At 41.5% G+C, this 27,735-nt stretch overlaps 1 protein-coding gene across 2 annotated transcripts; it reads right to left on the bottom strand.

The window, feature by feature from the left end:
- Positions 1-42: 42 nt before the first annotated feature.
- lamb3 (laminin subunit beta 3) lies at positions 43-26,599 on the bottom strand. 2 transcript variants are annotated; one of them, XM_019867690.1, is made up of 24 exons: positions 26,584-26,599; positions 25,622-25,692; positions 25,479-25,527; positions 23,813-23,967; positions 18,574-18,688; positions 14,422-14,495; positions 14,094-14,285; positions 13,481-13,544; positions 12,860-13,029; positions 12,591-12,711; positions 12,039-12,227; positions 11,718-11,873; positions 10,772-10,965; positions 9,807-9,903; positions 9,126-9,495; positions 8,620-8,780; positions 7,180-7,391; positions 6,901-7,107; positions 6,078-6,222; positions 5,445-5,652; positions 4,162-4,303; positions 3,849-4,025; positions 3,454-3,616; positions 43-618 (listed from the first exon to the last, which is right to left on the bottom strand). In XM_019867690.1, exons 3-24 carry the CDS (start codon positions 25,501-25,503, stop codon positions 479-481), a joined length of 3,477 nt encoding a protein of 1,158 aa, XP_019723249.1. In that variant the 5' UTR covers positions 25,504-25,527; positions 25,622-25,692; positions 26,584-26,599; the 3' UTR covers positions 43-478. The 2 variants fall into 2 exon arrangements, with proteins under 2 accessions (XP_019723249.1, XP_019723248.1); XM_019867689.1 differs by lacking the exon at positions 26,584-26,599 and adding an exon at positions 25,838-25,854.
- Between the last annotated feature and the right edge of the window lie 1,136 nt (positions 26,600-27,735).

Below are 27,735 nucleotides of genomic sequence, written 5' to 3'. Positions count from 1 at the left end.
TGACAAAAAAAAAAAAAAATTCATTGCGAGGCAATGTCATTGTTCTGCCAGAATAAAGTACATTAAACCTCATTTTCCATATCTCATATTTTAGCAAGAATTGATTATTCACAGACTACAAAATGACATCAAATCTTTGTGACAGCCTGTAGGTTATGCAAAGGCAAACGTGGTACTGATACATTTTGTGCTGAGATTTCCCATGTCACTTTTCAAACAAAAGACATACATCGGCAGATTACCGCAATGGAACCATTGACACCCTCGCTAAATGTTTGATATAGTATACGCAAAGGTGGTTCTTTTCATGAAGAATCATATCTTTCCAAACCCGACACGGTGCATCTGTCAAAGAAAAGGTGCAATGTTATGGAGACAAGTAACAACAGTATTTGAGGGTTAAGGAGAACGTCTGCTTTAATGAAGACTGATTCTGTTAAACATTGTGTCTTGTACCGGAGTGAAAATAACTTGTCCCTCAGCCCTGGCAGGTGCTCAAATCATGGCCTTTCTTTTGAAGTTGTGCCACAAGGTCTTTAAGCTTGGCATCAAGTCCCTCAAGCTTTGAGGACTTTTGAAGAATCTCATCCTGCAATTGCTTCAGCGAATCGGCTTTTCCTGCGGAGAGGCAATGAACGAGGAATTAGTTTAAAGATGTCTTTGCAGTTGAAAGACATGGTGAAATCATGATTTTACTTGTATTTATTGATTTTTTTTTTTTTTTGGTCAAGTTGTGTATAGTTTCTTTCCACCAATCTCAAGTGTACGGTAGGTTAAAGAAATCATCCATTCTGGATGCCTAAGAATCAACTCAAATGGTATTTCTAGAACAGTTTTCACGCATTAAAAATCCAACACAAACAATCAATCAAAAGAAAAAATACAGAATACACATGAGACACATGTATCCCATCCCCACACGCAAACATACACATTTATCCGAACTCATTCACCTCAACACACACACACACAGACACACACAGTGCATACTGTATTTCGTGACAGTATGGAGACATGGCAAGGCTCTGAGGATCCAGGTGAGGAAAACATCCGCAACAACAGAGGATGCTGCTACAGAGACAAATCCAACCGTGGATAGACTGGGGTAAATTTCTGGCAATGTGAAAAGTGCCCCCCACTCCCGGGTCCAGGAAGTCCACACAATGACAACCCTGTAGGTGGACAAAACACAACTCCCCAGCAAGGAGGCTACCACGAGGCCAGTGTTGCCTTGTTTTGTCTATCCATCCATCTATGATCTGATTCGGTTGTCCTCACGAGGGTCTCGAGGCTGCTGAAACTTATCTCAGCTGTCTTCGGGCAGTTGGCGTGGTAGACCCTGAACTGGTTGCCAGCCAATCGCAGGGCACATACAGGATAGACAAACAACCATTCTCAGCCTACAAACAATTTAGAGTGATCAACTAACCTACCGCGCATGTTTTTGGGATGTATGAGGAAACCAGAGACCAGAAAATCCACGCAGGCACTAGGAGAACATGCAAGCACAGGATGGCTGGGGCTGGAATCAACCCTGCAGCCCTGGACTGTGAGGTGGATGTGCAAACCAGTCGACTACCGTGCCAATTTGCCTTTATAGTACAATGATCCCTCACTTATTGTGGTTAATGGGCACCAGGACCACCCGCGAAAGACGAAAATCTGCGAAGTAGGGTTTGCACCCCCCCCCCCAACCCTGCCCCCTAGGAATTTTTGTGGAAGGGTTTGTGGGTACCAGCATGTTTAAAATATGTAAACAGTAGTTATACTTTACATATTTGAGACAAAGACTATAGCAATACACATTTTTACTGGAATCTTTAATTATAAAACCTTATACAGTAATTAACATTCATCAGCATTCCCTTTATGCAGCTCTGACAGTGTAGCCTCCATTAGCCTCCTGCGAGCTGCTGGCCAGCTATCCCGCAGCGCGCAGCCAATGTGTTTATGATTAGACAATTAAGGAGGCACGTGCTGCTTTTTTCGTACAAGCCCAATCACCCCCTCTCTCTCTTTCGGGGTGTCCAAACTGTGGCGATTCATTTTTAGTAGCGCGGAGCACAGACTAAGGCTACATTCACATTGCAGGGTGTGACGCCCAAAACGCGACTTCTAATGCGAACGGAACGCGTCCATGAAGTGACACGCTTGTGCACAAAGCACGACGTCAAGTGACTAAAACATAAGATGAGGTCACGTGGCAGTTTATGGAAGTAAATATGGACCAGCGTGCAGGAACTCAATTTTTTTTTATTGTCTCGTACCCATAGAGGAGCGATGTGGGAGGAGGTCGAAATATTAAAAATAATATTTAATAAAATTCGGAGCTCATGATTATTTGCTAAAAAGAATCAAGGTTTTCAGTTTTAACATTACATATCCATCCATCCATCCATCCATCCATCCATCCTCACAAGTGTCAAGGGAGGTGCACGAGCCTATCCCAGCTGTCCTTGGGCAGTAGGCGGGGGACACCCTGAGCTGGTTGCCAGCCAATCGTAGGGCACACACAGACATACAATGCATCATCAGAGAAACATCCCATATTTGTCGGATCAGGGCGCCATAATGGCTCCGTTCAAGCATTCCTGATGACGGGATGGCTGGAAATGAGAGAGATCCTGAGTGCTTGCTCCTTTTATTTGCTCCTTTTTATTTATGTATTTATTTATTTATTTTTGTTGTCCAGTCTAAATTCAGTTGCAGGCTACTTACTCCCTTACGCCCTCCCTCCCTCTCTCTCTCTCTCTCTCTCCCTGCTAGATTTTTATCAACACACATAAAAATCAATTTTAACCCTGATTTGGCTAGTTGGTGGGTTTTCATTTGGAATCCTAGTTGACAGGTAACTACTTAGTTACTTTGTAAGAAAACAGAAAATACTGTACCACGTCTGAAGCAAGCAGGGGTTCGATATCTGCTCAAGGACACTTTAACAAGGTTGCAATGGCCAGCGATTGAACCCCCGACCTCTGTGTTGGGAGACGACCACTGAGCCATGCCGCTCATAATTTATTTTAGCAATTTTAATTCAAGCCTATTTTTATCTAATCTTACTGTCTTAGTTTTTCTTTTCTTTTTTTTTTTTCGCTTAAGCTCCAATGTTTCCTCATGCCGGGCTGGGAGGAGTGGTGACTGTCATTCTGGTCAGCATGGGTGCTTTTTTTTTCTTATATGTTTTCTCAGTGACTTGCCATGTCTTTTTTAACATAGTTTATCAGGTTACGTGTGTGTGTTTTGTGTGCGTGTGCACATGTGTATGCAGAGGCATGCTTATGGGGGTTACTGGTTACATATCTGTGCACTGTATGTCGGGGGAGCGGGAGGGTACTCTTTTTATGTTGCATTTTCAATGTTTTAATTGCAGAGCACTTTGAGTTGCATTTTTATGGATGAAAAGTGCTCTATAAACACAATTTGATTGAGTGATTGATGTGGTAAATCTGTTACCTTCCAGAGCCTTCAACATGCCGTCAGTGGTGTTGGCCAGATTCCCAGCATCCTTCATGAGCTTTGTAAGCTGTTCATCCCCTGGCCCTGCTCCTCCAGGAGGCTGTCCAGAAGTAGCCTTATTTTTGAGAAGATCAAACTGCTCCTGCACCGTCAACAGCTCCTAAAAAAAAACAAACAAAAAAAACAAAAAACAAACATGTTCATGGTATATAATGTATGTATTAGCGTATGTATGTATGCGTACATTATCGTCGAATACCCTCATAAAAACAAACATGGTATTGCATTAACAGTTTGCCTGTACAAACACACAGCACGCAGTACAGCGTTTAAGGCCTGCAGAATAAAAATTTTCATCCGAAAGCCTGATTTCTGATCATCTCCAAGCTGACCTTATCAGCATCAGCTGCTTCATCCGCAGCTTGGTCTGCGGTTTCCTGAGCGTCCTCAGCTTGTTCGGCTCCATCCCGCAGGAGATCTTTAAGCTCATCCAGTTGCGGTTTGATTGGATTCATCACGGATGACACATCATCCAGAGTCTTCTCTGCTGGTTTCAGTTGATTTTTGGCCTGGATGAAATCAGATATTATAAAACTGAATCATTTTTCCAAATGTATTCTCTGATTGTCCCTGTGGATAGTTTCTCTATCACCCTCAACAGGATAATCACATGGCATACTGTCGATAATTTTTCCCGGGTCTTACCTTAGTAAGAGTTCTATTCAAGTTGTCTATGGAATCCATGCTGTTCTGGAGTTTGTCCTCCATGTCAGTGAGGGAGTCCTCCACGGAATCAAAGCCTGCCAGCAGTTCATCCACATCGTCCTTCACCCCTAGAGCCGTGTCCCTGTCAATATGCCATTAATTGTCACTCCGAGGACTCAACAGAAACTTTTACATCATTCGATTCAGAAAAATCACACATTTCTGAATTTGAGAAAGAAGACTTTTAATGCTGTAAGTGATGCCTGATGAAGTGTCAATGACGTGCAGTCAGGGGAGGCAGAAAATTCTGTATTTCCTCCTTAAATAAAAAGAGTCTCCTTCGGACACGAGAGGTGAGGCATGGACAGCTGATATGACACAAATCCACAGGGAAAATGCTTACCTTGAGCCAGCCAATACCTCTGCCTCAAGGAAGGCGGCGATAGTGAGTTGCCTGATAGCCTGTCACCAGCCAGGTCACGGTGAACTCTAACCCATGTGCAAAAAGTAAACAAGAAGTGTGCTGTGCGATGCTACAAGTTGTCATTTCTCACCCTGGAAAAGGAGGATTTCCTTTCCAAACTAAGACATTTTTCAAAGCTGGACTTTGAAACAAAGCAGGAAATCATAAATACTGGGAGACCTATGCCAGAATTACCAGATTTGCTTCAAACGACGAGAGTCGGGAAAAGACAGGAAACTACTCGTCCTTTTCAAACAAAATGGTGTACACGTGAAGACTGACTTTGTGGCTAAATAAAAAAAGCGACTGGTTTCCATGCTTTTCATTCTCAACGAGTGAGACTGACGACTGTGTGTACCGTACGGGATTTTGTGACTTGAAAAAAATTGCCAAAAATTCTGCAAAATGCATACCTGAGTGTAGAACGGTTTTTAAAACAATTGAAGGACTCGGGTTATTTTTCAGCAAGTCAACAAAACGCACTCACTTAATGGATGAAGTTGTGAAGCGCTGTTTAGCAAGAGCAGCGCCCACTAGATGGAGCTCAAATTCAAGGCAGGTGCTTTTAATAAGTATGCAACAAAGTGATCTGCATGATGTATTCCGTGGAATAGTGGAATAATGACACCCTGATGATGGCCAATGGATATGATAGGTGATTATCAAAACCATCAACATGCTTTGACATTATGACATATGAAGAAATTTGAGTGCCTCCCCAACCCCAACCCTCACTGCACATCACTGTTAACTGTAGAGTTTAATCTAAGAACGGAATATATTCAAAGTAAACCGCAAACTTTCCAGGTTGGATATTCACCTGGTATCTTGGGCCTCTTGCAACAGTTTTCTGGCCGCATCCAACTGCGGCTCTGACTTGCTCAATATGGACGTACTGTCCGGTAGGTTTTCGGCAAGATTTTTCAGTTCATCGAGCTTCTTCTTCAGAGAATCCGGGCTGAAAGGCAGTTTGGTTTTAAGGATCCGGTCACTCACATCCTGAATGTGTGTCAGGTTGGATGATGGGTCTAGATCCAGAAATGAGACAAGTTTGAGGCAAAAAAAAAAAAGAGCTAAGATGCACATACACACAAAGCATTCTTTCTGAGAAGTACACTTGTCCAATAGAATGAAATCCAATACACAAACTGTTTAAAGGCAATCAGCAGAGATAATAATGGTCAGTTTTGATTGACACTTGAGGAATATAATCTTCACAGTTCTAGTTTGCAATAGTGTAGTTCTTCACAAATACTATATTGTAACGTTACGATCTTTGGTGAAAATAAACTATTTGATATCAAAAAAGCTTGTAGTACGATGCTGGATAAAGCTAGATGCTCCTATCATCCCTATCAAAAACCACCACTTGTTCTGAATACCCAAGCTAACATGACTAACATTTTCCCACAAAATTAGAGCCGTCATCCCATTACACAACAAATAATTGTACCTGACAGGAAATCTTTGAGCTCTTTCACAATATCCTTTGCCTCTCTTAGGTCATCTTCTAGATCATTTCTGGCTTCCCTTATCTTGTTGGAAAGATCGTCTGTTGACTGCCTCATGCCATTGGTGTTGTCTTGGGTGTTTTGGAGCTGTGAATTAAAAATACAGTAAAAGTACAGGTACATATGTTTGGTTAAATGATATCGAAAAAAGAGTCCATAAATAGTGTTTTTTTGGGAGGCCGGGGCTACATATTGTGATGTGATGGTGTTATTAAGAGGTGGATTACATCACTATATACCACATGTGTTAAACTCTAGGCCCGGGGGCCAGATCTGGCCCGCCAGGTCAATTTATGTGGCCCGCGAAAGCAAATCACGTGTGTCAATGAGTTAAGATCTGTACCAAAATGTCAAAGTGTCATGTGTAATAACTAACGTTGAGATTTTGTAATAATTTTGTTACCCTGTTTACCCTCACTTGAGCAATAATTGAACAAACTATTTTATTTGACTGGACTGATTTCAAAACTAGTAATCCATTAATTTGTTGTGTACAAGTATCGGTAATAATTTTGTAGTTTCACTGTCATAACGGCCCTCCGAGGGAAGAAGTAACTCCAAATTGGCCCGCAACTAAAATGAGTGCGACACCCCTGCTATATACCCACTGAAGGCCCTGGTCCAAAACGAACCGCCCGCCACTGGTATTTTTAATAACTATAGATATATTTATATATGTGTGTGTGTGTGTGTGTGTGTGTGTGTGTGTGTGTGTGTGTGTGTGTGTGTGTGTGTGTGCGTGTGTGTGTGTGTGTGTAGTTGTACCTTCTCTGCTGCCTCCGTGATCTTGTTGCTGAGATTTTCCAGACGATCTTTTACATCCTTCACATCGGCATCTGCCCTCTTGCCCAGAGGGAGGGCACCAACACATGTTGAGCCCTTCTCACAGGGCAAAGTTCCTTCAGGTGGGCACAGGTCCCCACCCTCACACATGAGTGGAGTACAGGGCTCGGAACGAACACTGCCACATACCTGGAGAAATATTCATCATTTAGACACAACTTCAAGCCCTAGTAATTAAAATGATGGAGGCCTAGCCAGTACCTTTTTAGCAACAGGAGTGAGGTCTGGGCGGGACGCCATGCTCTGGTTTAGTTTGTTGACCTCTCGAGTATTGTTTGGATATTCTTTTTCCTGAAGATCTAAAGTATCTTCTCTGGCATCAGCTGATTCCTTGACAGTTTTTTTGGTAGTATCAACTTTCTTTGCGGCATCTGCAGACTCGTCATAGGCGTTTTTGATGGTATTGAAAGCACCTGAGAGAGAGAAAAACTCAATATGAGCAGAGTTTATTGGATTCTGAAATATGTTGAAGGCAAGTCATCTCAAAAAGGAAACAAGAAAAAAGAGAAAGCAGTTGGAACACATGATGAAATATGACAGCATTGAGCGTATCATGACAAGCGCAGTGAGGACTGAACAGGATCGAAACAGAAAAAGAATCTTCAGCAAAACACTGAAGTTCAAACATTACAGATGCATTTCATTTTTCTTTTTGTCTTTTTTTTTTTAATTCGAAAAGGCCCCGCCTCAGCAAGGAATAGTCTATTTATACTTGTGTGACAATAACGAATGGTAAAAGTAAGGTGTGCATCTGCAACCAACGACAGGTGGGTTGTTATGTTATCATTTGTCATTGAAGTTAAATGAAGCGGTTCGGAAATGATTTAACAATTGTCATTTTCTTGTGACAATTGTTAAATCATTTCCGAACCGCTTCATCCTCACTAGGGTCGCGGGGGGCGCCGGAGCCTATCCCAGCCGTCTTCGGGCAATAGGCGGGGGACACCCTGAAGCGGTTGCCAGCCAATCGCAGGGAACAAAAAGAGAGCGTTCAATTAACCTGCCATGCATGTTTTTGGAATGTGGGAGGAAACCGGAGTACCCGGAGAAAACCCACGCAGGCCCAGGGAGAAAATGCAAACTCCACACAGGGAGGCTGGAGCTGGAAGTGAACCCGGTACCTCTGCGCTGTGAAGTCAACGTGGTAACCACTGGACTACCGGGCCGCACAATTGTTAACTATGCATCGATTTTCTGATCCGCTTATGCTCACAAGAATTGCGGGGTGTGCTGGAGCACATCCCAGCTGTTATTGAGCAATGGATGGGGGACACCCTGAAGCGGTTGCCAGCCAATCGCAGGGAACAAAAAGAGAGCGTTCAATTAACCTGCCATGCATGTTTTTGGAATGTGGGAGGAAAACCGGAGCACCCGAAGAAAACCCCCTCACTCAGGCATGGGGAGAACATGCAAACTCCACACAGGAAGGCCGGAGCTGGGATAGAACCCACGACCTCTGCACTGTGGGGTCGACGCGCTAACTGTTACCTAATGAACTATTTTTAAGGCATGACTGTTACAAATATTAAAATATTTTGGCAGCAGTCAAACTGGTTTAAACAGCGAGCAAACTCCGCTCAGGGATCAAGGATCACTTTAAAAGTGAGTGTCTGACTGAATATAAAAGGTTTTATCACTGACCTGTGTTGCTGGGATTGATTGTGTTCTTCATGGCTTCTTTCTTGATGTTGTATTCAACAATTAGAGTGTCCAGCAGGACCTGAAGTTTGTCAAGCTCTTTGCTCGGATCAGGTTTTGGTGGCAGAGGAGAGAGGCCATTGTTTACATTGTCCACTTGCTCCCTGTGAGATAAATAGAACTAAGTGAGTGAACTCAAGCATTCATATTCATCCATCAACTTTATATCGCACTTATCCTGTTTGTTGCTTCACTTTGGGCATGTTTGCTGTAGCATATACCAGTTAACTTTGGGCAAGTGACGGCCCCTGAGCAGATTGCCAGTCAATCACAGGTCACATAGGGACAGATCACCATTCTCACTCACATTCACACTTTCACATAGTGGCAATTAACCGCCTGCTGCATGCCTGGAGGTCACGTGAATAAACTGCACCATCAGTGACATTATTAATATCAGGAAACATATTGAATTAATAATATCAATGTTAATAAAAATATTTCCACACCTTAATTTCTTTAGTTGGAACAGAGCATCATCAATCTGTCTTGTAGAACTGGGAGGAAGAGAGATAGAGAGCCGAATGAAATTCAGACGAGCTTCAAGGGCTCGAATACGGGGCTCCAAATTCCCAAGGTCGCCAGAACCTCCCGGACGAGAAGGGATTTTCAAGGTGAATTTCTCCAAGGCTAAACCGAAGCTTTGTCGCTGTGTATCCAAGGAGAAGAAGCAAGAAGGACACATCTTGCAATTAGGGAAAGAGTCACAGCGTCCTCTCATGCACGAGTCACATCGAGCGCCTGTGATGCCTGGACGACACAAACAGCTTCCCGTCTGCTTGTTACAAACTTGGGTGCCTTCAGGGTCACACAGACAAGCTGGGAACATCAAAGGAAAACAAACAGTTGAAATATGTAAGATTCACACAAAATGACGATGATTACTTGATTTACAAAATATGAATGCCAACAATCATCATCAAGGAAAGTAATGAGAATGTTTCTTCACATCTGTCATGACTTTATCCACACAGTATACACATATTGACTTTTGCAAGATTGAGGGATGTCAAAACATCAACCTCTGATAGTAGAAGGGTATAACTATTTTTCATGCGTCTGTGTTATTGTAATTACGATCATGAGAGAAAAAAAGACCACACAGAAGATATCAAGAGAAACCGACTTACGCTTGCAGCCAATGAGAGGATCGCCATATGAGTTGGCTGGGCAATCAGTACATTTTTGGCCTCCAAAGCCTGGCCTACATTGACACTGACCTGACAGCTAGAAAGAGAAACAGAAAAGGTAAAAAAAAGGCTTTCACCGAATGGAAAAACACAAACAACTGCATAATAATAAATGAAGTCAAGTCAGTGATTCTCAAAGTGTGGTGCTCTGGCTTATTATGAATAAAAATGATCTAGTCACTTTTATTTCCAAGAACCCTTTTAAAAAGTGGCCTAAAAATCTTTGGTTGACCAGAATTCCCAATACTTCTGCAACATTTGAGAAGTACACGTTTTCTCATGTTTTAGCCCATGGCGACATTTTACGTTAACATCCATCCATCGTCTATTTTCTGACCCGCTTTTCCTCACAAGGGTCGAGGGGCATGCTGGAGCCTATCCAAGCTGTCTTCGAGCAGTAGGCAGGGGTCACCCTGAACTGGTTGCCAGCACACATAGACGAACAACCATCTGTGCTCACACTCACACCTAAGGACAATTTAGAGTGTTCCATGAACCTGTCATGCATGTTTTTGGAATGTAGGAGGAAACCGGAGTCCCTGGAGAAAACCGACGCAGGCACGGGGAGAACATGCAAACTCCACACAAAAAGGACAGCCGGAATCGAACCCTGCACCTCTGCACTGTGAGGCCAACGTGCTAACCAGTCGACCACCGGGGCGCTTTTACATTAACATGTTTAAGCAATTAACCAACTGAGCAAGAAATTGAACTCTTCAAGGCTATAAAGTTGCATAGCCCCATTACTCAGAAATCATTCCTCATCGTGTAATTTCTCCCTTCATGCATGACTTTTTGTACAAAATCCTTCTCAATTAGAGTAAACAGCCTCCCGCTTCATATCATGCAGGGTGTCCCATTTTTATTGGAGGAACGAGAGCAGGAGCGAGTATTGTAGGTCACACCTGGTCACAAGTATCGCTGAAGGACCTTGTGGGGTCACAGTTGCAGAGTTCACAGCGCTGGAACTGCGGCGATTTCCAGTAGCCTCTTGCACACGATTCACAAGTAAGGCCATGGAAGTGCGGCCGGCAAGGACACTGGCCAGTCACTGAATCACAAATGTCTGATAGTGATCCCTCTGGAAAACAGGAACACTCTGGATAGAAGAAAGGGGGCGGGAGGGGGGGGGGGTAGAGGGAAACATAAATGAAATTCCTGACAAACATATGATTACAGTAGTACATGTCATGAGTGAGTAACAAAAGAAAAGAACAATATGTTGTAATTTCATTGTTATGGAGACATTTGATACCTTCACAACTTAAAACAGTTCCCAAGTCTCAATAGTAAGCCAAACTACAAAATATAGAATCTTGTACTACAGTCTTCATCACGCTGAAATCAATATGTTTTGAGGGAGCAGTTCTATTTCATGCAAATGAGTAACGCACCACTCTAATGTGCTGCTTACGACTTTTGTTACCAAGACTATCAGGAGCGGGGCTTGGGCCGAGAAACTTTGGTTTGTAGCTGTCCAGTGTCTGGAGAAAAATGTGAACGCATTAACAAATATATTTAGTGGATTGGCTTCTTTAGTTTCCGATGATGTCTTTTGAGTTTACACAAGACCTATGAAAAGTCTTTTGGGAGGAGATCTAACATTCCCCCTTTTTAAATGTATTGTAATAATTAATTGCATTGAATTAGTTTCATTAATAATCATTTAAGGAAATACAAATAGCGAAATGTTGCACTTGGTTTTTTTGTTTCGTTTAATATATACTGTATATCAATAAATATTACCTCAATGTCTTGAACATGTATTAATTTGCCCCAAAGTGACATGAATAATGTGCGGTGGAGACAGAAAACGTTGTTGAAAACAAGTCAAGAAACCAGCTGACTCACTTGTGCAACCCAGAGGATTGGATGCAGAAAGACCATAATAGCCTCGTTTGCACCGATCGCAGCGTGGCCCTTCCACATTCATTTTACACTGACACAGGCCTGTATTGTCATCACATCGTCCCCCATTCACTGTCCCTTCAGCATTGCAGACACAACCTAGAGGAGAATGGCTCAAATAAGGACAAACTGCACGAAATCCATGCAAGCATACTACTGTTTAGAATTCGGAAAAACTCAACACATGCACGACTACAAACAAACTTCAATTTTAAACTCAGGCATTTTTTCCCCCATACAAACGGCCTCCTTCTGATGACTTACGTATACAAGCATCGGGACGATCCATCTGGCTGTTGGGATTGGGCTGGTAGCCAGGGACGCACTGGTCACAATGTGGTCCTGTGGTGTGGTGCAAACATCCTTCACACACGCCTCCACTCCTCCGGCCGCTGGCTTCATACAAAACTTGGTCAAATCGACAGCGCTGGGCGTGGTTGTTACACTCACAGCCTGAGGTGTACAGAAAGAGAATTGAATAGCTACTACTTGGGGGTCAACAAACACAATCAATTCTGGAGTTTGCTGACAAATTCATTTGGTTTGGTTTCCCCATATAGTACACAACTCATAAAAGAACCATGTTGTGTTGTGGTCCAAACTCATTTCCCCAAACAGGCGGTTGAACCAATTACTGTCAGGGGGGCAAAAGAAGAGTAATCACGTTTTCAGTCATGGCTGATTCCTGTCATCTCTTCTTCCCAAATATTACAATCTCAAACAAGTTGTGTGAAGTGTTACAGTTTTCAATATTCAGACTCCTCCCATTGATCATCTCAACTCAGTGATTCCAGAACTTGTGGGCATGTGTCTTACGTCTGCAGGTGTGCGTGTTGCCTTCCTCCGCAGGTCTCCAGGGTAGATCATTGTAAAGCTCATCACAGCGCTCACAGTTCACACCAGCAGTGTTATGCTGGCAGTCACACTGTGGGCTCACCTGCAGTTGTTGACAACATTACCCACTTTCATTTATTAAGGGTGCGCGGTTGAAACAGGTGTGCATATAACAACACTAGTCGATCCGGCAAACAATCTTATCGATAGTTCGATCAAAATGATGTGGTTGTAAGCAATGGGAATCGAACCTTATTGACGGCTTCCAGCAAGCAGTGACTGGCATGTCCGTGACACATGCAGCTGCCCATCACTTTCATCTCCTTCAAGGCGAAAAACCTACTGAGAGACCTGCCCGGTTGACGTGGCACCTCGCCCAACTCGGCCAAGGTTACCCTCAGGCCTGTTAAACCAGTCGCATCTGAGGGTCAAAGAAAAGTCCATCAGAAGACTCATTTTTGTCATGATCCATAATGCAATCAAAGACATTTGGTCATTATCCAATGACAAGGGAATCTATCTATTGATCAATCAATCCATTGATCGATCAATACACACACACACACACACACACACACACACACACACACACACACACACACACACACAAAATTATTATTTTTTTGCATATTAGTAGGCTGACCCAATAGGTTGACATTAGTTTGTTTTCAGTGTCGGAAGTTAAATGCTTATTTACAATCATATATGTCAATTTTTGAAAATAAAATATTTTTGCTTAGTCCTAATCCTTTTTTTTTTTTTTTTTTGGTTTTGGGGGGAACTCCATGGTCCTTCTTAACTGGGGTTTCTAAGGGTCTCGTAACATCCTACATGCAATACACTCTAACTAACAGAGGAACACAAAAACTAACCTTTAATCTTTGGGTTGCTGGGATCTGGGAGATAAGGATAGTGCTGCAGTGGACTGAACTCGATCTGGAAAAGAGAATACTTCATGTGTGTGTTCTGCATTCATCATGCTGCATTCCATTTTTTTTCTTTTCCACCGCCAAGGTTTATGTATTGTGTCCTCACTTTAATTGGAGTCTACCATGAAATTACTTTTGTTGGAACAGCCACATCGTGTGGCACTTTAAACACAGACTCGGGGAAATATCAGAAAATAAACCCTAATATAAAAATTACAATATTTTTTACAGTTTATGAAAAAAATATATATAAAAGAAAATAAATCATGGCCATTTCAGAACAGTTGACTTTGGTAAGAAAAAACATGAGAACACAGTTAGCGGTATACAACTATGTATGTCTTGTCACTTCTTAATGGTAAATATGAAAAGAGCAAAAATGTTACTTTGAATGTAATGGGGACTAGACTCTGTATTTTATTTCAAATGCAAACATTATTGAGAAGACCTGAGCTGTGGGGATCAATGAAAAGTACATGAAAAATTGTTTTTGGTATTTTTACCATCAGAAGATTAAAAAAATGGAGGCTGTGAGAGAAATTGGGGTTGTGCTTACTGTATGATCTTGATATGGGTTTGTTTCAGTAGGGGGCAGCGTAAAACAATATTTCTGCTCCTCAGTAACGGGCGACGCGGTGGAGATCCCTGGAAATGATTTCTGGCAGTCTGTAGCTAAGTAGAAGGCAGGCTGCCATGTCCTGCCATTATCCAAAGACTTCTCTATAACCAAGGCACTTGGACGAGGCCCCTGCAGAGAAAATCAGATTCAGAAATGATAAGTGCGCTCAGGTCGAATAAAAGAAATGTTTGGAAAACACAAATGAGAGGAAAGGACATAAAACAATACTGATGGTTTATGAGAAACGCTGCACATTTTTACACACCTTAAATTTAAGGATCAGGTTGTCGAGCTTGAAAAGATTGTTGAGGTCCAATTGAAATGTTACTGGAGCCACCTCTAGAGGAAAAAAACAATCGAGTAAAAGCGCAATCATGCATTATTATCAAATATTGAGGAGAGAGAGGAGACAGTATTATCATCTAGATTCTAGAATATATATCACCCAGACCCGTCATGATCCTGTCTTGTTTGTTTAGTTTTTTCAGTCTCCAGCTCTTAACCTTGTTAGAGGTACAGTACCGAACCCATCAATTCATATGCACGTTCACCGAACCCTTCATTAGTGAAAAATAAAAATATGGCTTTTTACAAATTCAAGACATAAAAATTTATTAAAAACTGAAAAAAATTAAATAAAATTTCAAGACATAATTATAAGGTTTTTTTTTTTTTATTTTACGACGTACTATCACGACAGTCACACGTTGACTACTGAGCGAACTAAATTTCCCGCAGCACTGATTGGACAAGCAATGTCATCATCTGCAGCCAGCAATGGCGGGTTTGTCAAAACCAATTGACATCTTGAGTCAGGTGTGTCTTAACCGCCATGGCAGAGGCTCCGTCGAACCCCTGAGACCGATTCACAGAACCCCTGGGGTTCATTAGTTCATTACTTTTCTCCTTTAAAAGCCATGCCACGCTGACAGTCACAACTGACTGTCAGATTATCAAGCCTTGCTAACGTTTTAGGTTTGTTCTTGTCTTTTCCCGGTTGATTGTTACCAGCGTCCTTCGTTGCACTTTGTTGGGCTTGTGTTTTTGGAAATATAACTTTCTTCAAAGGCTCTTGTCTTTGTCTACGCTTGTGGAATCTTTCCGGACACCTGGAAGCTCAAGTTTTTTTGTAAAGAGAAACTTGGAGGTTTATCTTTGCTCATGCAATAATTTGAGGTGTTTAAAGAAAAGCAATTATAATTTTCAATGACTGTATATGTGGATTTTTGCTACTCGCTACGTGCTTCTTTTTTTCCTCCCAAAGGGGAAGTTTGAGTTTTTCCGTGCCCATTTGGGCGTAAAAAATCATAACATGTCATCAATCATTGTCAACTGGTGGCCTGTGAAACCCTTTGAGACGAATGGATGGATGGACTTAATTCACTTTTACATTTCCTGTAGGTTTTAAATCCTATTAAGTTTCTCTTGGGATTAGGATTGGGACAGAAACCCTTACAAAATAATGCCCATACACGTACAATAGCTGTATCTTCACACATGCAAATATTATCTGTGCATGAACATAGCTTGAAAACAAAATGGCTTGTTCTCCATTCACCGCTTGCGAAGAAACACCACACTTTTCAACGTTGCCTGAGGAAAAAAAACAGTGTGGCAATTTCATGAATTTTTTTGTGAATTTTCAGGCCTTCAAAAACAGCTGAGTTATTGTGACCAACAGTGTGTCGCAACAGCAACAGAATGAAAAAAAGTTTTGCTATTACTTTTCATTTTTAACATTTTCAGGTGAAACACAAACAGTTTCAAAACAATTGTCGAAAATCTTGAGCCGCGTTGGTAGCGCGGACCAATCACAAAGCACACAAAGCAACGGTGTGTTTGGCGGTGAGAGATGCAACTGCGACGACACAAACAAACCAAACATGGCGACACCGGTGGACGAATGCATGGACGCTGCAATTAATTAATAACATTTTAACACCCTTTATCCGCATGTTTAATTTGCAAAAAAAATAAAACAAACAAAAAAACTATCAGTCAACGCCATGATGCCATCTGTGTCAATCACTGAGGTAACTCAGCTGGTCAAAACTGGGTGCATGCCAGTGACGAAATTTTCATCCATTGTCGTGATTTGTCCAAAAAAAAAAATTGCTTGGTAGGCGTGTACGAGTTGCCTTATCACCCAATCAGCTCGAAGCATTGTAATGAATATCCCGCCTGTCCCGAGCACATCAGACAGGAGCAGTGCCAGATGTGGGAAAACTGCTTTGAATAATTCACATTATTGATCTGGTTCATACTTGGTAACAAAAAAATGGGGCCAAATTTGAAAAAAAAATTAAAATGGTGGACTTCCAGTTAGGTTTAGCATATAACTCCCACAGACATTTTTGTAGGTCTTGGGCTGCTTCATATGCCTACAACATTTCGTAGATGTTGGTGAAACATACAACTGGTACTTTTTCATCAAAACATTCCAGGTTGCACTACTGAACAATTTTTAAGAAAAGGCACAAAATATTGATTACTTTGTCAGTTATGATGCAAAGCGCAGTTTTCCTGCATGGGTAGACTAGACACTCAAAATCATCATTTTTTGGGGTGGTGGGGGGGGGGGGACACTGCATTGCCAAGGCAACATTTCACAAAGAATTACAAACTTCGTGTTTCAACACCTTGAAGGCTTAAACACTCTCTGAGCAAATATGAGATAGAGGAAAAAAGACAACAAAGAAATAAAGCATGTATTTTCTTTGGCCGGTAGGTGGCGATACCACTACGATGAAAAATAAGTTTGTAGATTTCTTCATGCCTGGACTCTCATCAAATGTGTGAAATTTTGACAAGATAGGATTATTTGGGTCAAGTTACAGAAGCCTTTTCTCATACTGTCAAATCATTAGAGCCGTGGCGCTGTTGAGGCCAAGCCCTTTGCCGAAATGTCAAGTTATTTTGTGCAAGGCGTTGATCAATAACTTCAGGCTTTATTGACAAATGTTCATTTGGATCCATTCACTGGGCTCTGTGCATTACAGTCAAATGAAAAAAAAATTGCATTTTCTGTCACTACTCGGTGGTGCTATATTACAAAATATTGTCATACAGATGTGAATACTGTATTAATATTTATGGAAAATATGTGGCGGGTTCAATTCCAGCTCCGGCCCCCCTGTGTGGAGTTTGCATGTTCTTCCCGTGCCTGCGTGGGTTTTCTCCGGATACTCCGGTTTCCTCCCACATTCCAAAAACATGCTTGGCAGGGTGGTTGAACACTCTAAATCAGTGGTTCTTAACCTTCTTAGAGGTACCGAACCCAACCCGTTAATATGCACATTCACCGAACACTTCATTAGTGAAAAATAAAAAAATATATTTTTTACAAATTCAAGATTTAAAAAAAACCCGCAATAATGTAAATAAAATTTCAAGAGATAAGTATATATATATATATATATATATATATATTTTTTTTATTGTACGATGTACTATAACGACAGTCACACGTTGGCTATTAAGTGAACAAAATTTCCCACAGCACTGATTGGACAAGTAATGCAATGTGATCATCTGCAGCCAGTGATGGCCAAATGGGCGTGTCATAACTAATTGACATGTTGAGTCGCATGTGTCTTACCCTCCATGGCAGAGGCTCCGTCGAACCCCTGAGACCGATTCACCGAACCCTTTGGGTTCGATCGAACCCTCGATCGAACCCAGATTAAGAACCACTGCTCTAAATTGTCCCTAGGTGTGAGTGTGAGCGCGGATGGTTGTTCGTCTCTGTGTGCCCTGCGATTGGCTGGCAACTGGTTCAGGGTGTCCCCCGCCTACTGCCCGAAGACGGCTGGGATAGGCTCCAGCACCCCTGGCGACCCTTGTGAGGATAAAGCGGATCGGAAAATGGATGGATGGATGTAAAGTTTGGTTTTTTTGGAGCATGTGCACGCAAGATGTTAAGCATTTCCTCTTTTGTGGCGAAGGTAATATGAAACGCAAAATCCCATATATGTTATTTTAAAGTCACGTTTTTTTTTTTTTTGTTTTTTTTCCTGTTGTTGTTCCAGGTCTTGAGATGATTGCTGTACGGCGGTACCATCATCGTATTCATCACCGGTGCGGGCAGCTGTTTTTTAACATTCGCCTCGAATGTTTTGAGGTCGGAATGTGACAATCTGAGTGTGATAAATCCGACTTCCCACCATCCTTGAAGTCTTCTGAAGTCTTACATGATTTGTCTTCCGTGTTGATGACTTCTATGTATTGAACTTTATTGTCAGCTTTAAATGATTGCATTAAATTCCATTATGGGTTGAGTTGTGGGAATTCTGACAGGACGCAACAACTCTCTCACCTGAACTGTGCCTCAGTCTACCTCAATTCCTTCTCATCGAACCCCAATTATTCAACAGAACAAAAGTCACCCCATGCTTTTTTCAAATTTTTTTTGGCCAACCTTTAATGGACTGCCACCATCTCTCTGGTCCAGCAGTGGAGAGCACTTCCTTGACAGTGTGGGCCAGTGGTCCATTTGGGTTTCTGGAGTCACATGGGCAGCACTTCATCTTCCTCTGAAGAATAGAAAACAAGAACAATAGCTGAATCACAGCCAATGCCAATGAATGGTCTTTGCACCAAAGGTGACACAATACCTTGGTGAAGTACGGTCGGCCACATTGGCACAATTTATATACATACTTGCAGCCATATCCGCAACCAAGAAGTCATTGTTTATCATAATAGTCACAGTGAGGGTTTTATGAGATAAAATGCACACATTCACATTAGCAGGAACAACGCTAAGTAAACAGCAATGTTTTGCTGAGCTTAATTTCAAACAATGCCATTTTTGTGTGTCCGATCTCATCGTCTATTTCTATCTCACGCACTGATTGGCTAGGCCAAAACCATTTTACATAATGTGATAGGTGGCACATTTAAATGATCTCGAAAAAAGCACGATGACAGAAAAAAATAATCTTCAAAATTCGGAAATTTGCTTTTTACTTCGTTTCTGCTCGTACTGGACAAAACTGGTGTATATGTGCATTTTATTTGAAACCATGAATGTGGATGGTATAATAAATGCTGATTTCTTGGCCATGTTGTTTCTTTGTTCTGGTGTGAAAGCAATTATTTTGATTGACTGTAAATATTAAGTGTTAAGTGTTCTATACTCATAACAGCTTCTTTTACAATTAGCAGTGAGATCAATCATAAGCTTAGTTTTTCTATATGCAGCTGTGTGGTAGAGTAACAAGGGTATAAGAACACTGCATCCATTTGAAAATTAGAGAAAAGTCACAAGTTTCAAAATGTGTGAGTGGCCAGAGAATGACCAGGGGTGGCCATGAACACCCCTGCTCACCACATAGCTCTGCCCTTCTGCCTACACAGGACTGCATTTACTCATGGTTGGTTGGTGCTGAGCGTGTTCATCATAAGGGAATTATGGACCCATGAGCAACTTCAAATTTGTCCCTTTGATTGTGCCTCCACCGCTAGATAAGTCACTGAAGCACAGCATCGGATCAATAAATAGGTTTCTCTCAGATTTTAGGACACTGGCGTCTAATTGTAGTTATTTTCTTTCAATATTTGTTGCTTTTGTACCATAATCCTCTATTCTATACTATTCTTTTCTATTTTGGTCTATTATAGTCTATTAATGTTAAGTAAAGCTTTATAGTATATTTTGTCCTGCACTATATTATTTTCATGTTTACTTGTTTTGCAGTAAAGTATGTGTTCCAGGTGTCTTTCTGTGTATTCATAACAAACATTTGTGCCTGCAAGTTAATTTTTGTATGGTACAGTATATATGTTTATATCCTCTCATAAAGTTTGTACTGTGATGCATTAATTTGCCTTGACAGCATTAAATGAATAAATAAGTTAACGTGGTGACATCCCAGTTGCTACTGTTGCCACTTAAGTCAATATTTAGTCACCCTGCTCTGTCCTGGAAGTGACTGCCACTCTCGCACACAGAATGAGAAACTGTCCGCCTATCCGCTAGGGAAAAGTTCCCAACCAGTTGTTCGTTGTTGCAACATAAATGTTTCACCAAAGTTCATTACGCTTACGTGCCTCAGGTCACACATTATGAATTTATTTATTTATTTATTTTGTCTGCTAAAGTCCAATATGAGTTCAGACGGTGGTTTTGAGTTGTTCAATCAAACAAACAAACAACATCAAACAAATTAGTGGCAGAGGTTACTGAAATAGTTTGAATCTGTGTTTGACCTTCCCTTATTTGAGACATATAGAGACATTTACCATTTAAATGGTTTAACCATTTCAATGCACTTGGTGTCATCCGCACATTTACAAATGTTGCAAAAATACTCAGCAAGCTCACTGACAAATGAACGTAATCCAGCAACCTCTGCACTCTGTATTTTGAATGTTTGAATTGAAAAGCATTCACAGTTTTTTGTTCATTTGTTTACTTATTGTCTTTTTTTCTTTTACAAACAAGGAGAAAAACAATAGATAAAACTTGATCAGGGAATTAATTTTTTTTCAAAGTTTGGTGAATTAACCCAAAATGACCAGCAATCCAGTAGAGTGCGCCACATAAACCTGAGCAGATTTGATTCTGAGTAAAGTCCTGCTGTTATTTGAGCATTTATTTTTAACCGTTTGTTGCTTTTGGCACAGTTCTTTATCATCTCAAACAAACATGGCATGTATTTGCATTCATTTCTTGCCAGTGATCTGATGCGTGACAAATTAAATAAATGTGAACCCAAGTAAAGGTAATGTGCAAAGATAAAATTGAAAATTATTTTAAAAAATGCATTCAGTACAAACCCCCCCCAAATTTCAATATTAATTGCAAACGTGTCCGTACTGGTTCCAAGGATGCACTGGTTTCCTGATGACATTACTAATGGTGTCAAAGGTTCTGCATATTATTGACTTTGACGAAGTCAGCATGACCTACGAACTATATGATCCATATAAATTCATGTTTAAAAATCACTATTTAACAACCAAATCCAATAGCTGCACTGCCCTTCAATCTATCTTTTTGAATCACTGCTTCTGGTATAACGTTTTGCACGAGAATAGATTACGATATGGGTTATCCAGTCAGCTTTGTTTGTATAACAAGCCAATAAATTCCTACCTCAAAATCAAATGTGTTTTTCTTGAATTGTACATTTAAAAATACATTAGATATTCATTTCGGATTTTGATTATTAATATATTCCAGGGCACCAAATATATGGTCAATGCTCCCGAGTGAGGCTGAAGAATGGAGCAGTAAGCTGAGAAAGCGTTCCCCACACCATCTGATTCGTGAGCTTAGTTGATTTGGGGTCTTAATCATTGTTGATCTTTATTGTTCGCCATAAGTGAGTATGGCAACTCTGAGATAAACATGGGTGTTGTTTTCTCCTCTCCCTGTCTGGTCAAAGTCACGCAGATAAATAAAATAAATATGGATCACCTCCAGAGAGGGGGAGAGTACACGCCTAACATGCCTAACATTCCCTCAGGCAGATTCACATTGAGAACATAGGCTGCACTCAGAAGAAATGAATGGGAGGGGAGCGCTTTTTATTTTTTATGAGAGACAAAGTGTCCCATAACCGATGTGTGTGACAGAGAGCGGCAGGGGAAGAACCCGGAAGAGAAGGCAACGGCAGTAACTGAGGACAAGTGCATTGAGCGTGAGAGTGCCAGATTTTGTTTTCACAAAAAAATGCATTCTACACTGTTTAGCCTCCTATGGAGCCCCTAACGGGAAACAAAAAAAAATGTTGCGTTCCCTCGCAAAGTTTTGCATTCCCTCATAAAACTTTGCATTCCCTCGCAAAGTATTGCGTTCCCTTGCAAAATGTTGCATTCCCACGCAAAGATTGCGTTCCCTCGCAATTGTTGCATTCCCTTGCAAAGATTGTGAGATATCGCAATCTTATTTTTTTTTTTTGTAAGGAGAAGCTTTTTTTAAATGCACGATTTTGTACTTCCGGGTCAGCTTGTCTAATGTCAGCTTCACTCTCATGCACGGCTGATTGAGAGACGACACTACTTCGGGGAAGGAGAGAATCACGGGGGAGAATCAAGAACAGATGTAATGTCGTTGTATTTCAAGCTAATTATCAAACTAAAATTCAATGAAAATAGCCAACAGGTGAAAACACGCCATGTTTGTTGTTTTCGATGACCCGGAAGAACACTCTAAATTGTCCCTCGGTGTGAATGTGAGCGCGCATGGTTGTTCGTCTATGTGTGCCTTGCGATTGGATGGCAAACAGTTCAGGGTGTCCCCCGCCTACTGACACATTATAATTCATAACACTGTTATTTTTGGTTTGAGCAAGTCTCAACGTTGAGCTTTTGAGAGAGGGAGAGTGTAAAAGTAAATATTGTAAATGAAAAAGAAGTAAATCATTAACATTTCAGATGATCCCGTAGGCCTTTATTTCAAAATGGCTTGCATGCAAGATAAGATAAGATAAGAAAAGAAAACATTTATTTGTCTCACAATGGAGAAATTCCCAATTTATTCATTCATTCATTCATTCATCTTCCGAACCGCTTGAACCTCACTAGGGTCGCGGGGGGTGCTGGAGCCCATCCCAGCTGTCTTCGGGCAGTAGGCGGGGGACACCCTGAATCGGTTGCCAGCCAATCGCAGGGCACACAGAGACGAACAACCATCCACGTTCACATTCACACCTAGGGACAATCCAGAGTGTCCAATCAGCCTACCATGCATGTTTTTGGAATGTGGGAGGAAACCGGAGTACCCGGAGAAAACCCACGCAGGCCCGGGGAGAACATGCAAACTCCACACAGGGAGGCCGGAGCTGGAATTGAACCCGGTACCACCGCACTGTGAAGCCGACGTGCTAACCACCGGACTACCGGGCCGCCCATTCCCAATTTACAGCAGCAAAATTATGTAGGGATGCAAGTTTCGTGCTGAGTCTGTGAATGATCTGGTGGTTGGTGTTGCAGACTGTTCCCGAGATAAAAAATGTTGGTGAAAGGGTGCCGTTGCAAAATGAGGATCTGGCACCAAAATGAAACTGACTAAGAGGGCATTGGGCAGTCCAGCCAAAACTACCACAGACATTCGCTGTATGTGTTGTCGGCGTGTTCACCATGACCTCTGCCTCATATGCCTCCATGTGTTGCAATCACCAGGTACAAAGACATGATTCTGATGTATGTGTGTGTGTGTGTGTGTGTGTGTGTGTGTGTGTGTGTGTGTGTGTGTGCGTGTGTGAGATCTTCCGCTACTGAAAGAGACGTTTCCCCAAATCCAATTATTATTATTATTTTTTTAATCATCTGATGAATTACTCTATAAATGTATACTATCTAGGAACATTTAAAATATTTGACGTTACACATGCTGCAGTACATAATTTTTTAGGGGCAAACAGTTGAAACAAACAAATGTGATGTGTCCTTTACAGATCCACAGACTAAAACATTTATGACCGCTAGTTTTAGACTTTTTTTTAGCCTTTATTGATGTGAACTATGGGCAGCTGACATGTTCATGTGTTTTAGTTTTGACATATGATGAGCTGAGGCAAATGTGATAAACAATTGGCATTATTTTATCGTGTCCCTTCGATGTCAAGAAGTGTCAACATAAAGGCCTCATAGAAACAAACTTCAAACTCTGTGTCAGGAGCTTTCGTGAGAATTTTGCTGGCTCGTACCTGTTGGTATGGCGTGCAGTACACTTCGGGGCCTGTCAGCCCGCATGTTGATGAGGCATGGAGCTGATCAGCCCGGCCCACAAGAAGGTCGCTGCTGCGTGGGTAACAAGCACCTTGTCTGCAGTCAGTCTGGGCGTGAGATACCGTAGCCACGGCTGGAAGAGGAAATTCTTATGTTACTTCTAAGATCCTGGCTTTGTCAGAGGTAACCCATGGAATTCATCCCCTTTGCATTTTGAAAGTTCCATCAATTTATTGTTTTTCCTTGTCTTTTGTGTGCTTTCACACCAATTCAAAATGAGGCTGTCACTCTATCTATCTATCTATCTATCTATCTATCTATCTATCTATCGGTCTGTTTGTCTGCCTGTCTGTCTACCCATCTATCTGTCTGTCTTTCCATCAATCTCCATCTGTCTGTCTCTCTACCCACCTACCGACCTACCTACTTATCTATCTATCAATCTATCTATCTACTTACCTGTCTGTCTGTCTGTCTGTCTGTCTGTCTGTCTGTCTGTCTGTCTGTCTGTCTGTCTGTCTGCCACCCTGCCTATCTAACTCTCCATCTACCAACCTACCTACCTAACTACCTACATATTTACCTGTCTGTCTGCCTGTATGCATCTACTCAGCTACGTACCTGTCTGTATCTCTGTCTATCTGTCTATCTATCTATCTATCTATCTATCTATCTATCTATCTATCTATCTATCTATCTATCTATCTATCTATCTATCTATCTATCTATTTACCTGTCTGTCTGTCTGTCTGTTTGTCTGTCTGTCTGTCTACCTACCAACAACCTACTGACCTACCTACCTATCTACCTGTCTGTCTGCCTATCTCTCTCTATCCATCTACTTACGTACTTAGATATCTACTACTAATCATAACATAGGGTCAACTAATCCTACTATGTCCATGTTTCTATATGTCCATGTTTCTATCTATCTATCTATCTATCTATCTATCTATCTATCTATCTATCTATCTATCTATCTATCTACCTGTCTGTGTGTCGGTCTGTCTAACCTCTACCTACCGACCGACCGACCGACCTACCTACCTACCTACCTACCTACCTACCTACCTACCTACCTACCTACCTACCTACCTACCTACCTACCTGGCTGCCTATCTATCTCTCTATCCATCTTCTTAGTTACTTACCTGTCTATCTATCTATCTATCTATCTATCTATCTATCTATCTATCTATCTATCTATCTATCTATCTATCTATCTGTCTGTCTGTCTGTCTGTCTGTCTGTCTGTCTGTCTGTCTGTCTGTCTGTCTGTCTGTCTGTCTATCTATTTCTCTTTACAGCAGATCGCATACTTCAAGCGAATCATTTGACAACGTTGGTTGTTATTTAACTTCAGTGTGCTGCTATTTTGAAAACGTCCACACAATCAGTCTTGTAAGAAAGGAAAAGCAGGCCCAAACTAAGTCCCATCTGCGATAATAACTCTTTAAACATGTGCCATCATGACAGAAAGCATGCAGGTTCATTCTTCGTATGCGGTATGTGTGGTATATTAGCTACCACTTGGTTCAACTCCAAGATTCCATTCACTTATGGACAGAAACATCAGATTTTGGGCTGAAACATGGCACCAGAGAAGAGTGAAGGAAAAAATTGAAGGGGGAAAAAAATTCTTACCTGTTAGAAGTAAAAGTAGCATCATTTTAGGGTTTATTCATGTGCAGCTCTGGAAGAGAAAAGGAAGCCAAAATATTAGCTTTCATCGGCAAAGAGAAGCAGACTCCAAAGCATCTCAATGTGGATTTTAACGTGAGGGTCACCTCGTCGTCAATGTCCAAGTCCGGTTACTTGTGTTGCTGCCTTGCTGCCCTTATACAAACTGTAGACTCACCTGGACGATATGATAGAGTGTGTGTCAGAGTCACACCCTTTAGCACCACTCCCATGTCTCCATGAATCACGCACACACACGCACGCACGCACACACGCACGCATGTCACACATTGAGCATATTGTACACACACTTCTTCGAGTACCTCACGAGACCTCAATTGAGACCACCAGAAAATGAGTTTTGCATTTGCTTTTCTGTTCTTACAACACTGGGACTGGTCATAGAAGATGAAAATGAGAAAAAGAAGGATACCAACAATAGCACATGAAGACGACTCACTTATTGTCTGCCTTCGGAATGCGACATTATTTTGAAGCGCCGAGGAATTGAGGCCCATAATGTCCATAGGGGCTCACTTTCAGACATATCAATCCAAATATCACTCATCTAAGACATTCTTACATTTTATATCTCATTAATTATTCTTAATATTATTATTACAAATGTCTGAACTGTTTAGTCTCACCTCATGGAATGCGGCCACGGAGTCTAAATTACTTGTAGCTCCTGAATATTCATTTATGTCAACACAAACAAAGGAATCAGTCAGTAATCTCTGCTGCGTTGTGCTGTAAAACAAATAACAACACATATCAACAGCAGACACTAACCCAGCCGCTGGGGGGCAGTGCCCTCCCCTGGGGGTGCACTGTTCCCCAGTGCCGGTCCCAAGCCCGGAGAAATGGGGAGGGTTGCGTCAGGAATGGCATCCGGCGTAAAACTTTTGCCAAGACGACCATGCGAGTTGGTAGGACGGTTTACAGGGGCGGATGGAAATTACTGACTCGCTGTGGCGACCCCTGAATAGGGACGTGCCGAAAGGAGAAGAAGAAGAAGAAGATCAACAGCAGACACTACAGTTGCCCTGAGGGCTTTAGGTTTACTCACTTGTGTGCAAAGGTAGCCTCAGGGCCATTTGAACACCCGCGCATAATATTTTTGTACTCTCATGACAGACATGCTTACCAATACCAAGCACAGGGAGTGTCTTGTGATTCAACGCGTGCGCACTCACACACACACAGACGACACATCTCAGACAAGTACCGTCATGCCTTCTGCAGTTCTGTGGAGGTGTTCTTCATTTCTTAAGTAGCAACTTGGTATCTTCTTTCTTTGAACACCAGCCCAAGGTAATGGAATGGTAGAAAGAGATTTTAATGCTCATTGGCTATTTGAACAAATGTATAAAACCGTGAAAACACACTCCTCAGGTTATTAACTATTTACTGTACATCAAATGCCGCCCCTCCCCACCCGCCCAGATCCTGAGTTTGTACGATTCACTATGTCAGCATAACCTGTCCAAAAGTTTAAAATTCAAAATTCCATCATGTATGACATCAGGTGAGATGTTGGCGTATCGTACATGACCTTTCGTAAACTTCACTCAACCTCTGTTTAGCACGCACGTTTTTTTTTTTTTTTGTGGCCTTTTTGCAGCATGTATTTGTCAGGAATGACCAGCCTTAAAAAAGACTGTTATGAAAAGATGGACTCGCATTAAAAGTGCTAAGATTCCAGTATCACTATTGGGTGATCAATTCTAATTAAGTGGTTTTTTTTTCGCTTTATAGTGGTTGACTTCTTTCTGTACTCATAAGAATGGTAAGCATATTTTAAGACAGGTTCTGCTGTATCACATTATGTCATTTTTGGTCTTCGTGTCTTTTAATCACAGTGCTTGGAAAGGAAATGGTTTTTTTTGTGTGTTTTTTTTCGCCATCAATCAAGAATACAATCGTCCTAGACACAGTCACAACCTCCAGGTCCCAAGAAAAGTCCTTCGACAAAGCTAGTTCCACTTTGTGTGTGATATTTTACTTTGTATTATCTCCACAACAAACACAAATAAGAGAGAGTAATCATTCAAATTATCTTAACCCTTTCAGGGACAGCGGTTACTAAAGTGGACAGCTTATCATGTTATCAGGTTATAGGGCGCATGAAAGGGTGAAAATGTGTGGATTTTTGGATGACATCCTGCTACATTAGTGTGAGGATAAGCTCTCATATTATCATCAAGTCTTGGATTCAGCT

The sequence above is a fragment of the Hippocampus comes genome, unplaced genomic scaffold, assembly GCF_001891065.2.
Source record: "Hippocampus comes isolate QL1 unplaced genomic scaffold, H_comes_QL1_v1.1 scaffold84, whole genome shotgun sequence".
NCBI classification, from domain to species: domain Eukaryota; kingdom Metazoa; phylum Chordata; class Actinopteri; order Syngnathiformes; family Syngnathidae; genus Hippocampus; species Hippocampus comes.
This window is presented reverse-complemented; position numbering and strand designations above follow the sequence as displayed.

Coding starts and splice junctions, on each gene's coding strand:
- lamb3 (XM_019867690.1), bottom strand. CDS start 25,503: ATGATGCTACTTTTACTTCTAACAG. Junction 18,689..23,812: donor ACTGCACGCCATACCAACAG/GTACGAGCCAGC, acceptor TCTATTCTTCAG/AGGAAGATGAAGTGCTGCCC. Junction 9,496..9,806: donor TCCTCTCATTGGCTGCAAGC/GTAAGTCGGTTT, acceptor TGATGTTCCCAG/CTTGTCTGTGTGACCCTGAA.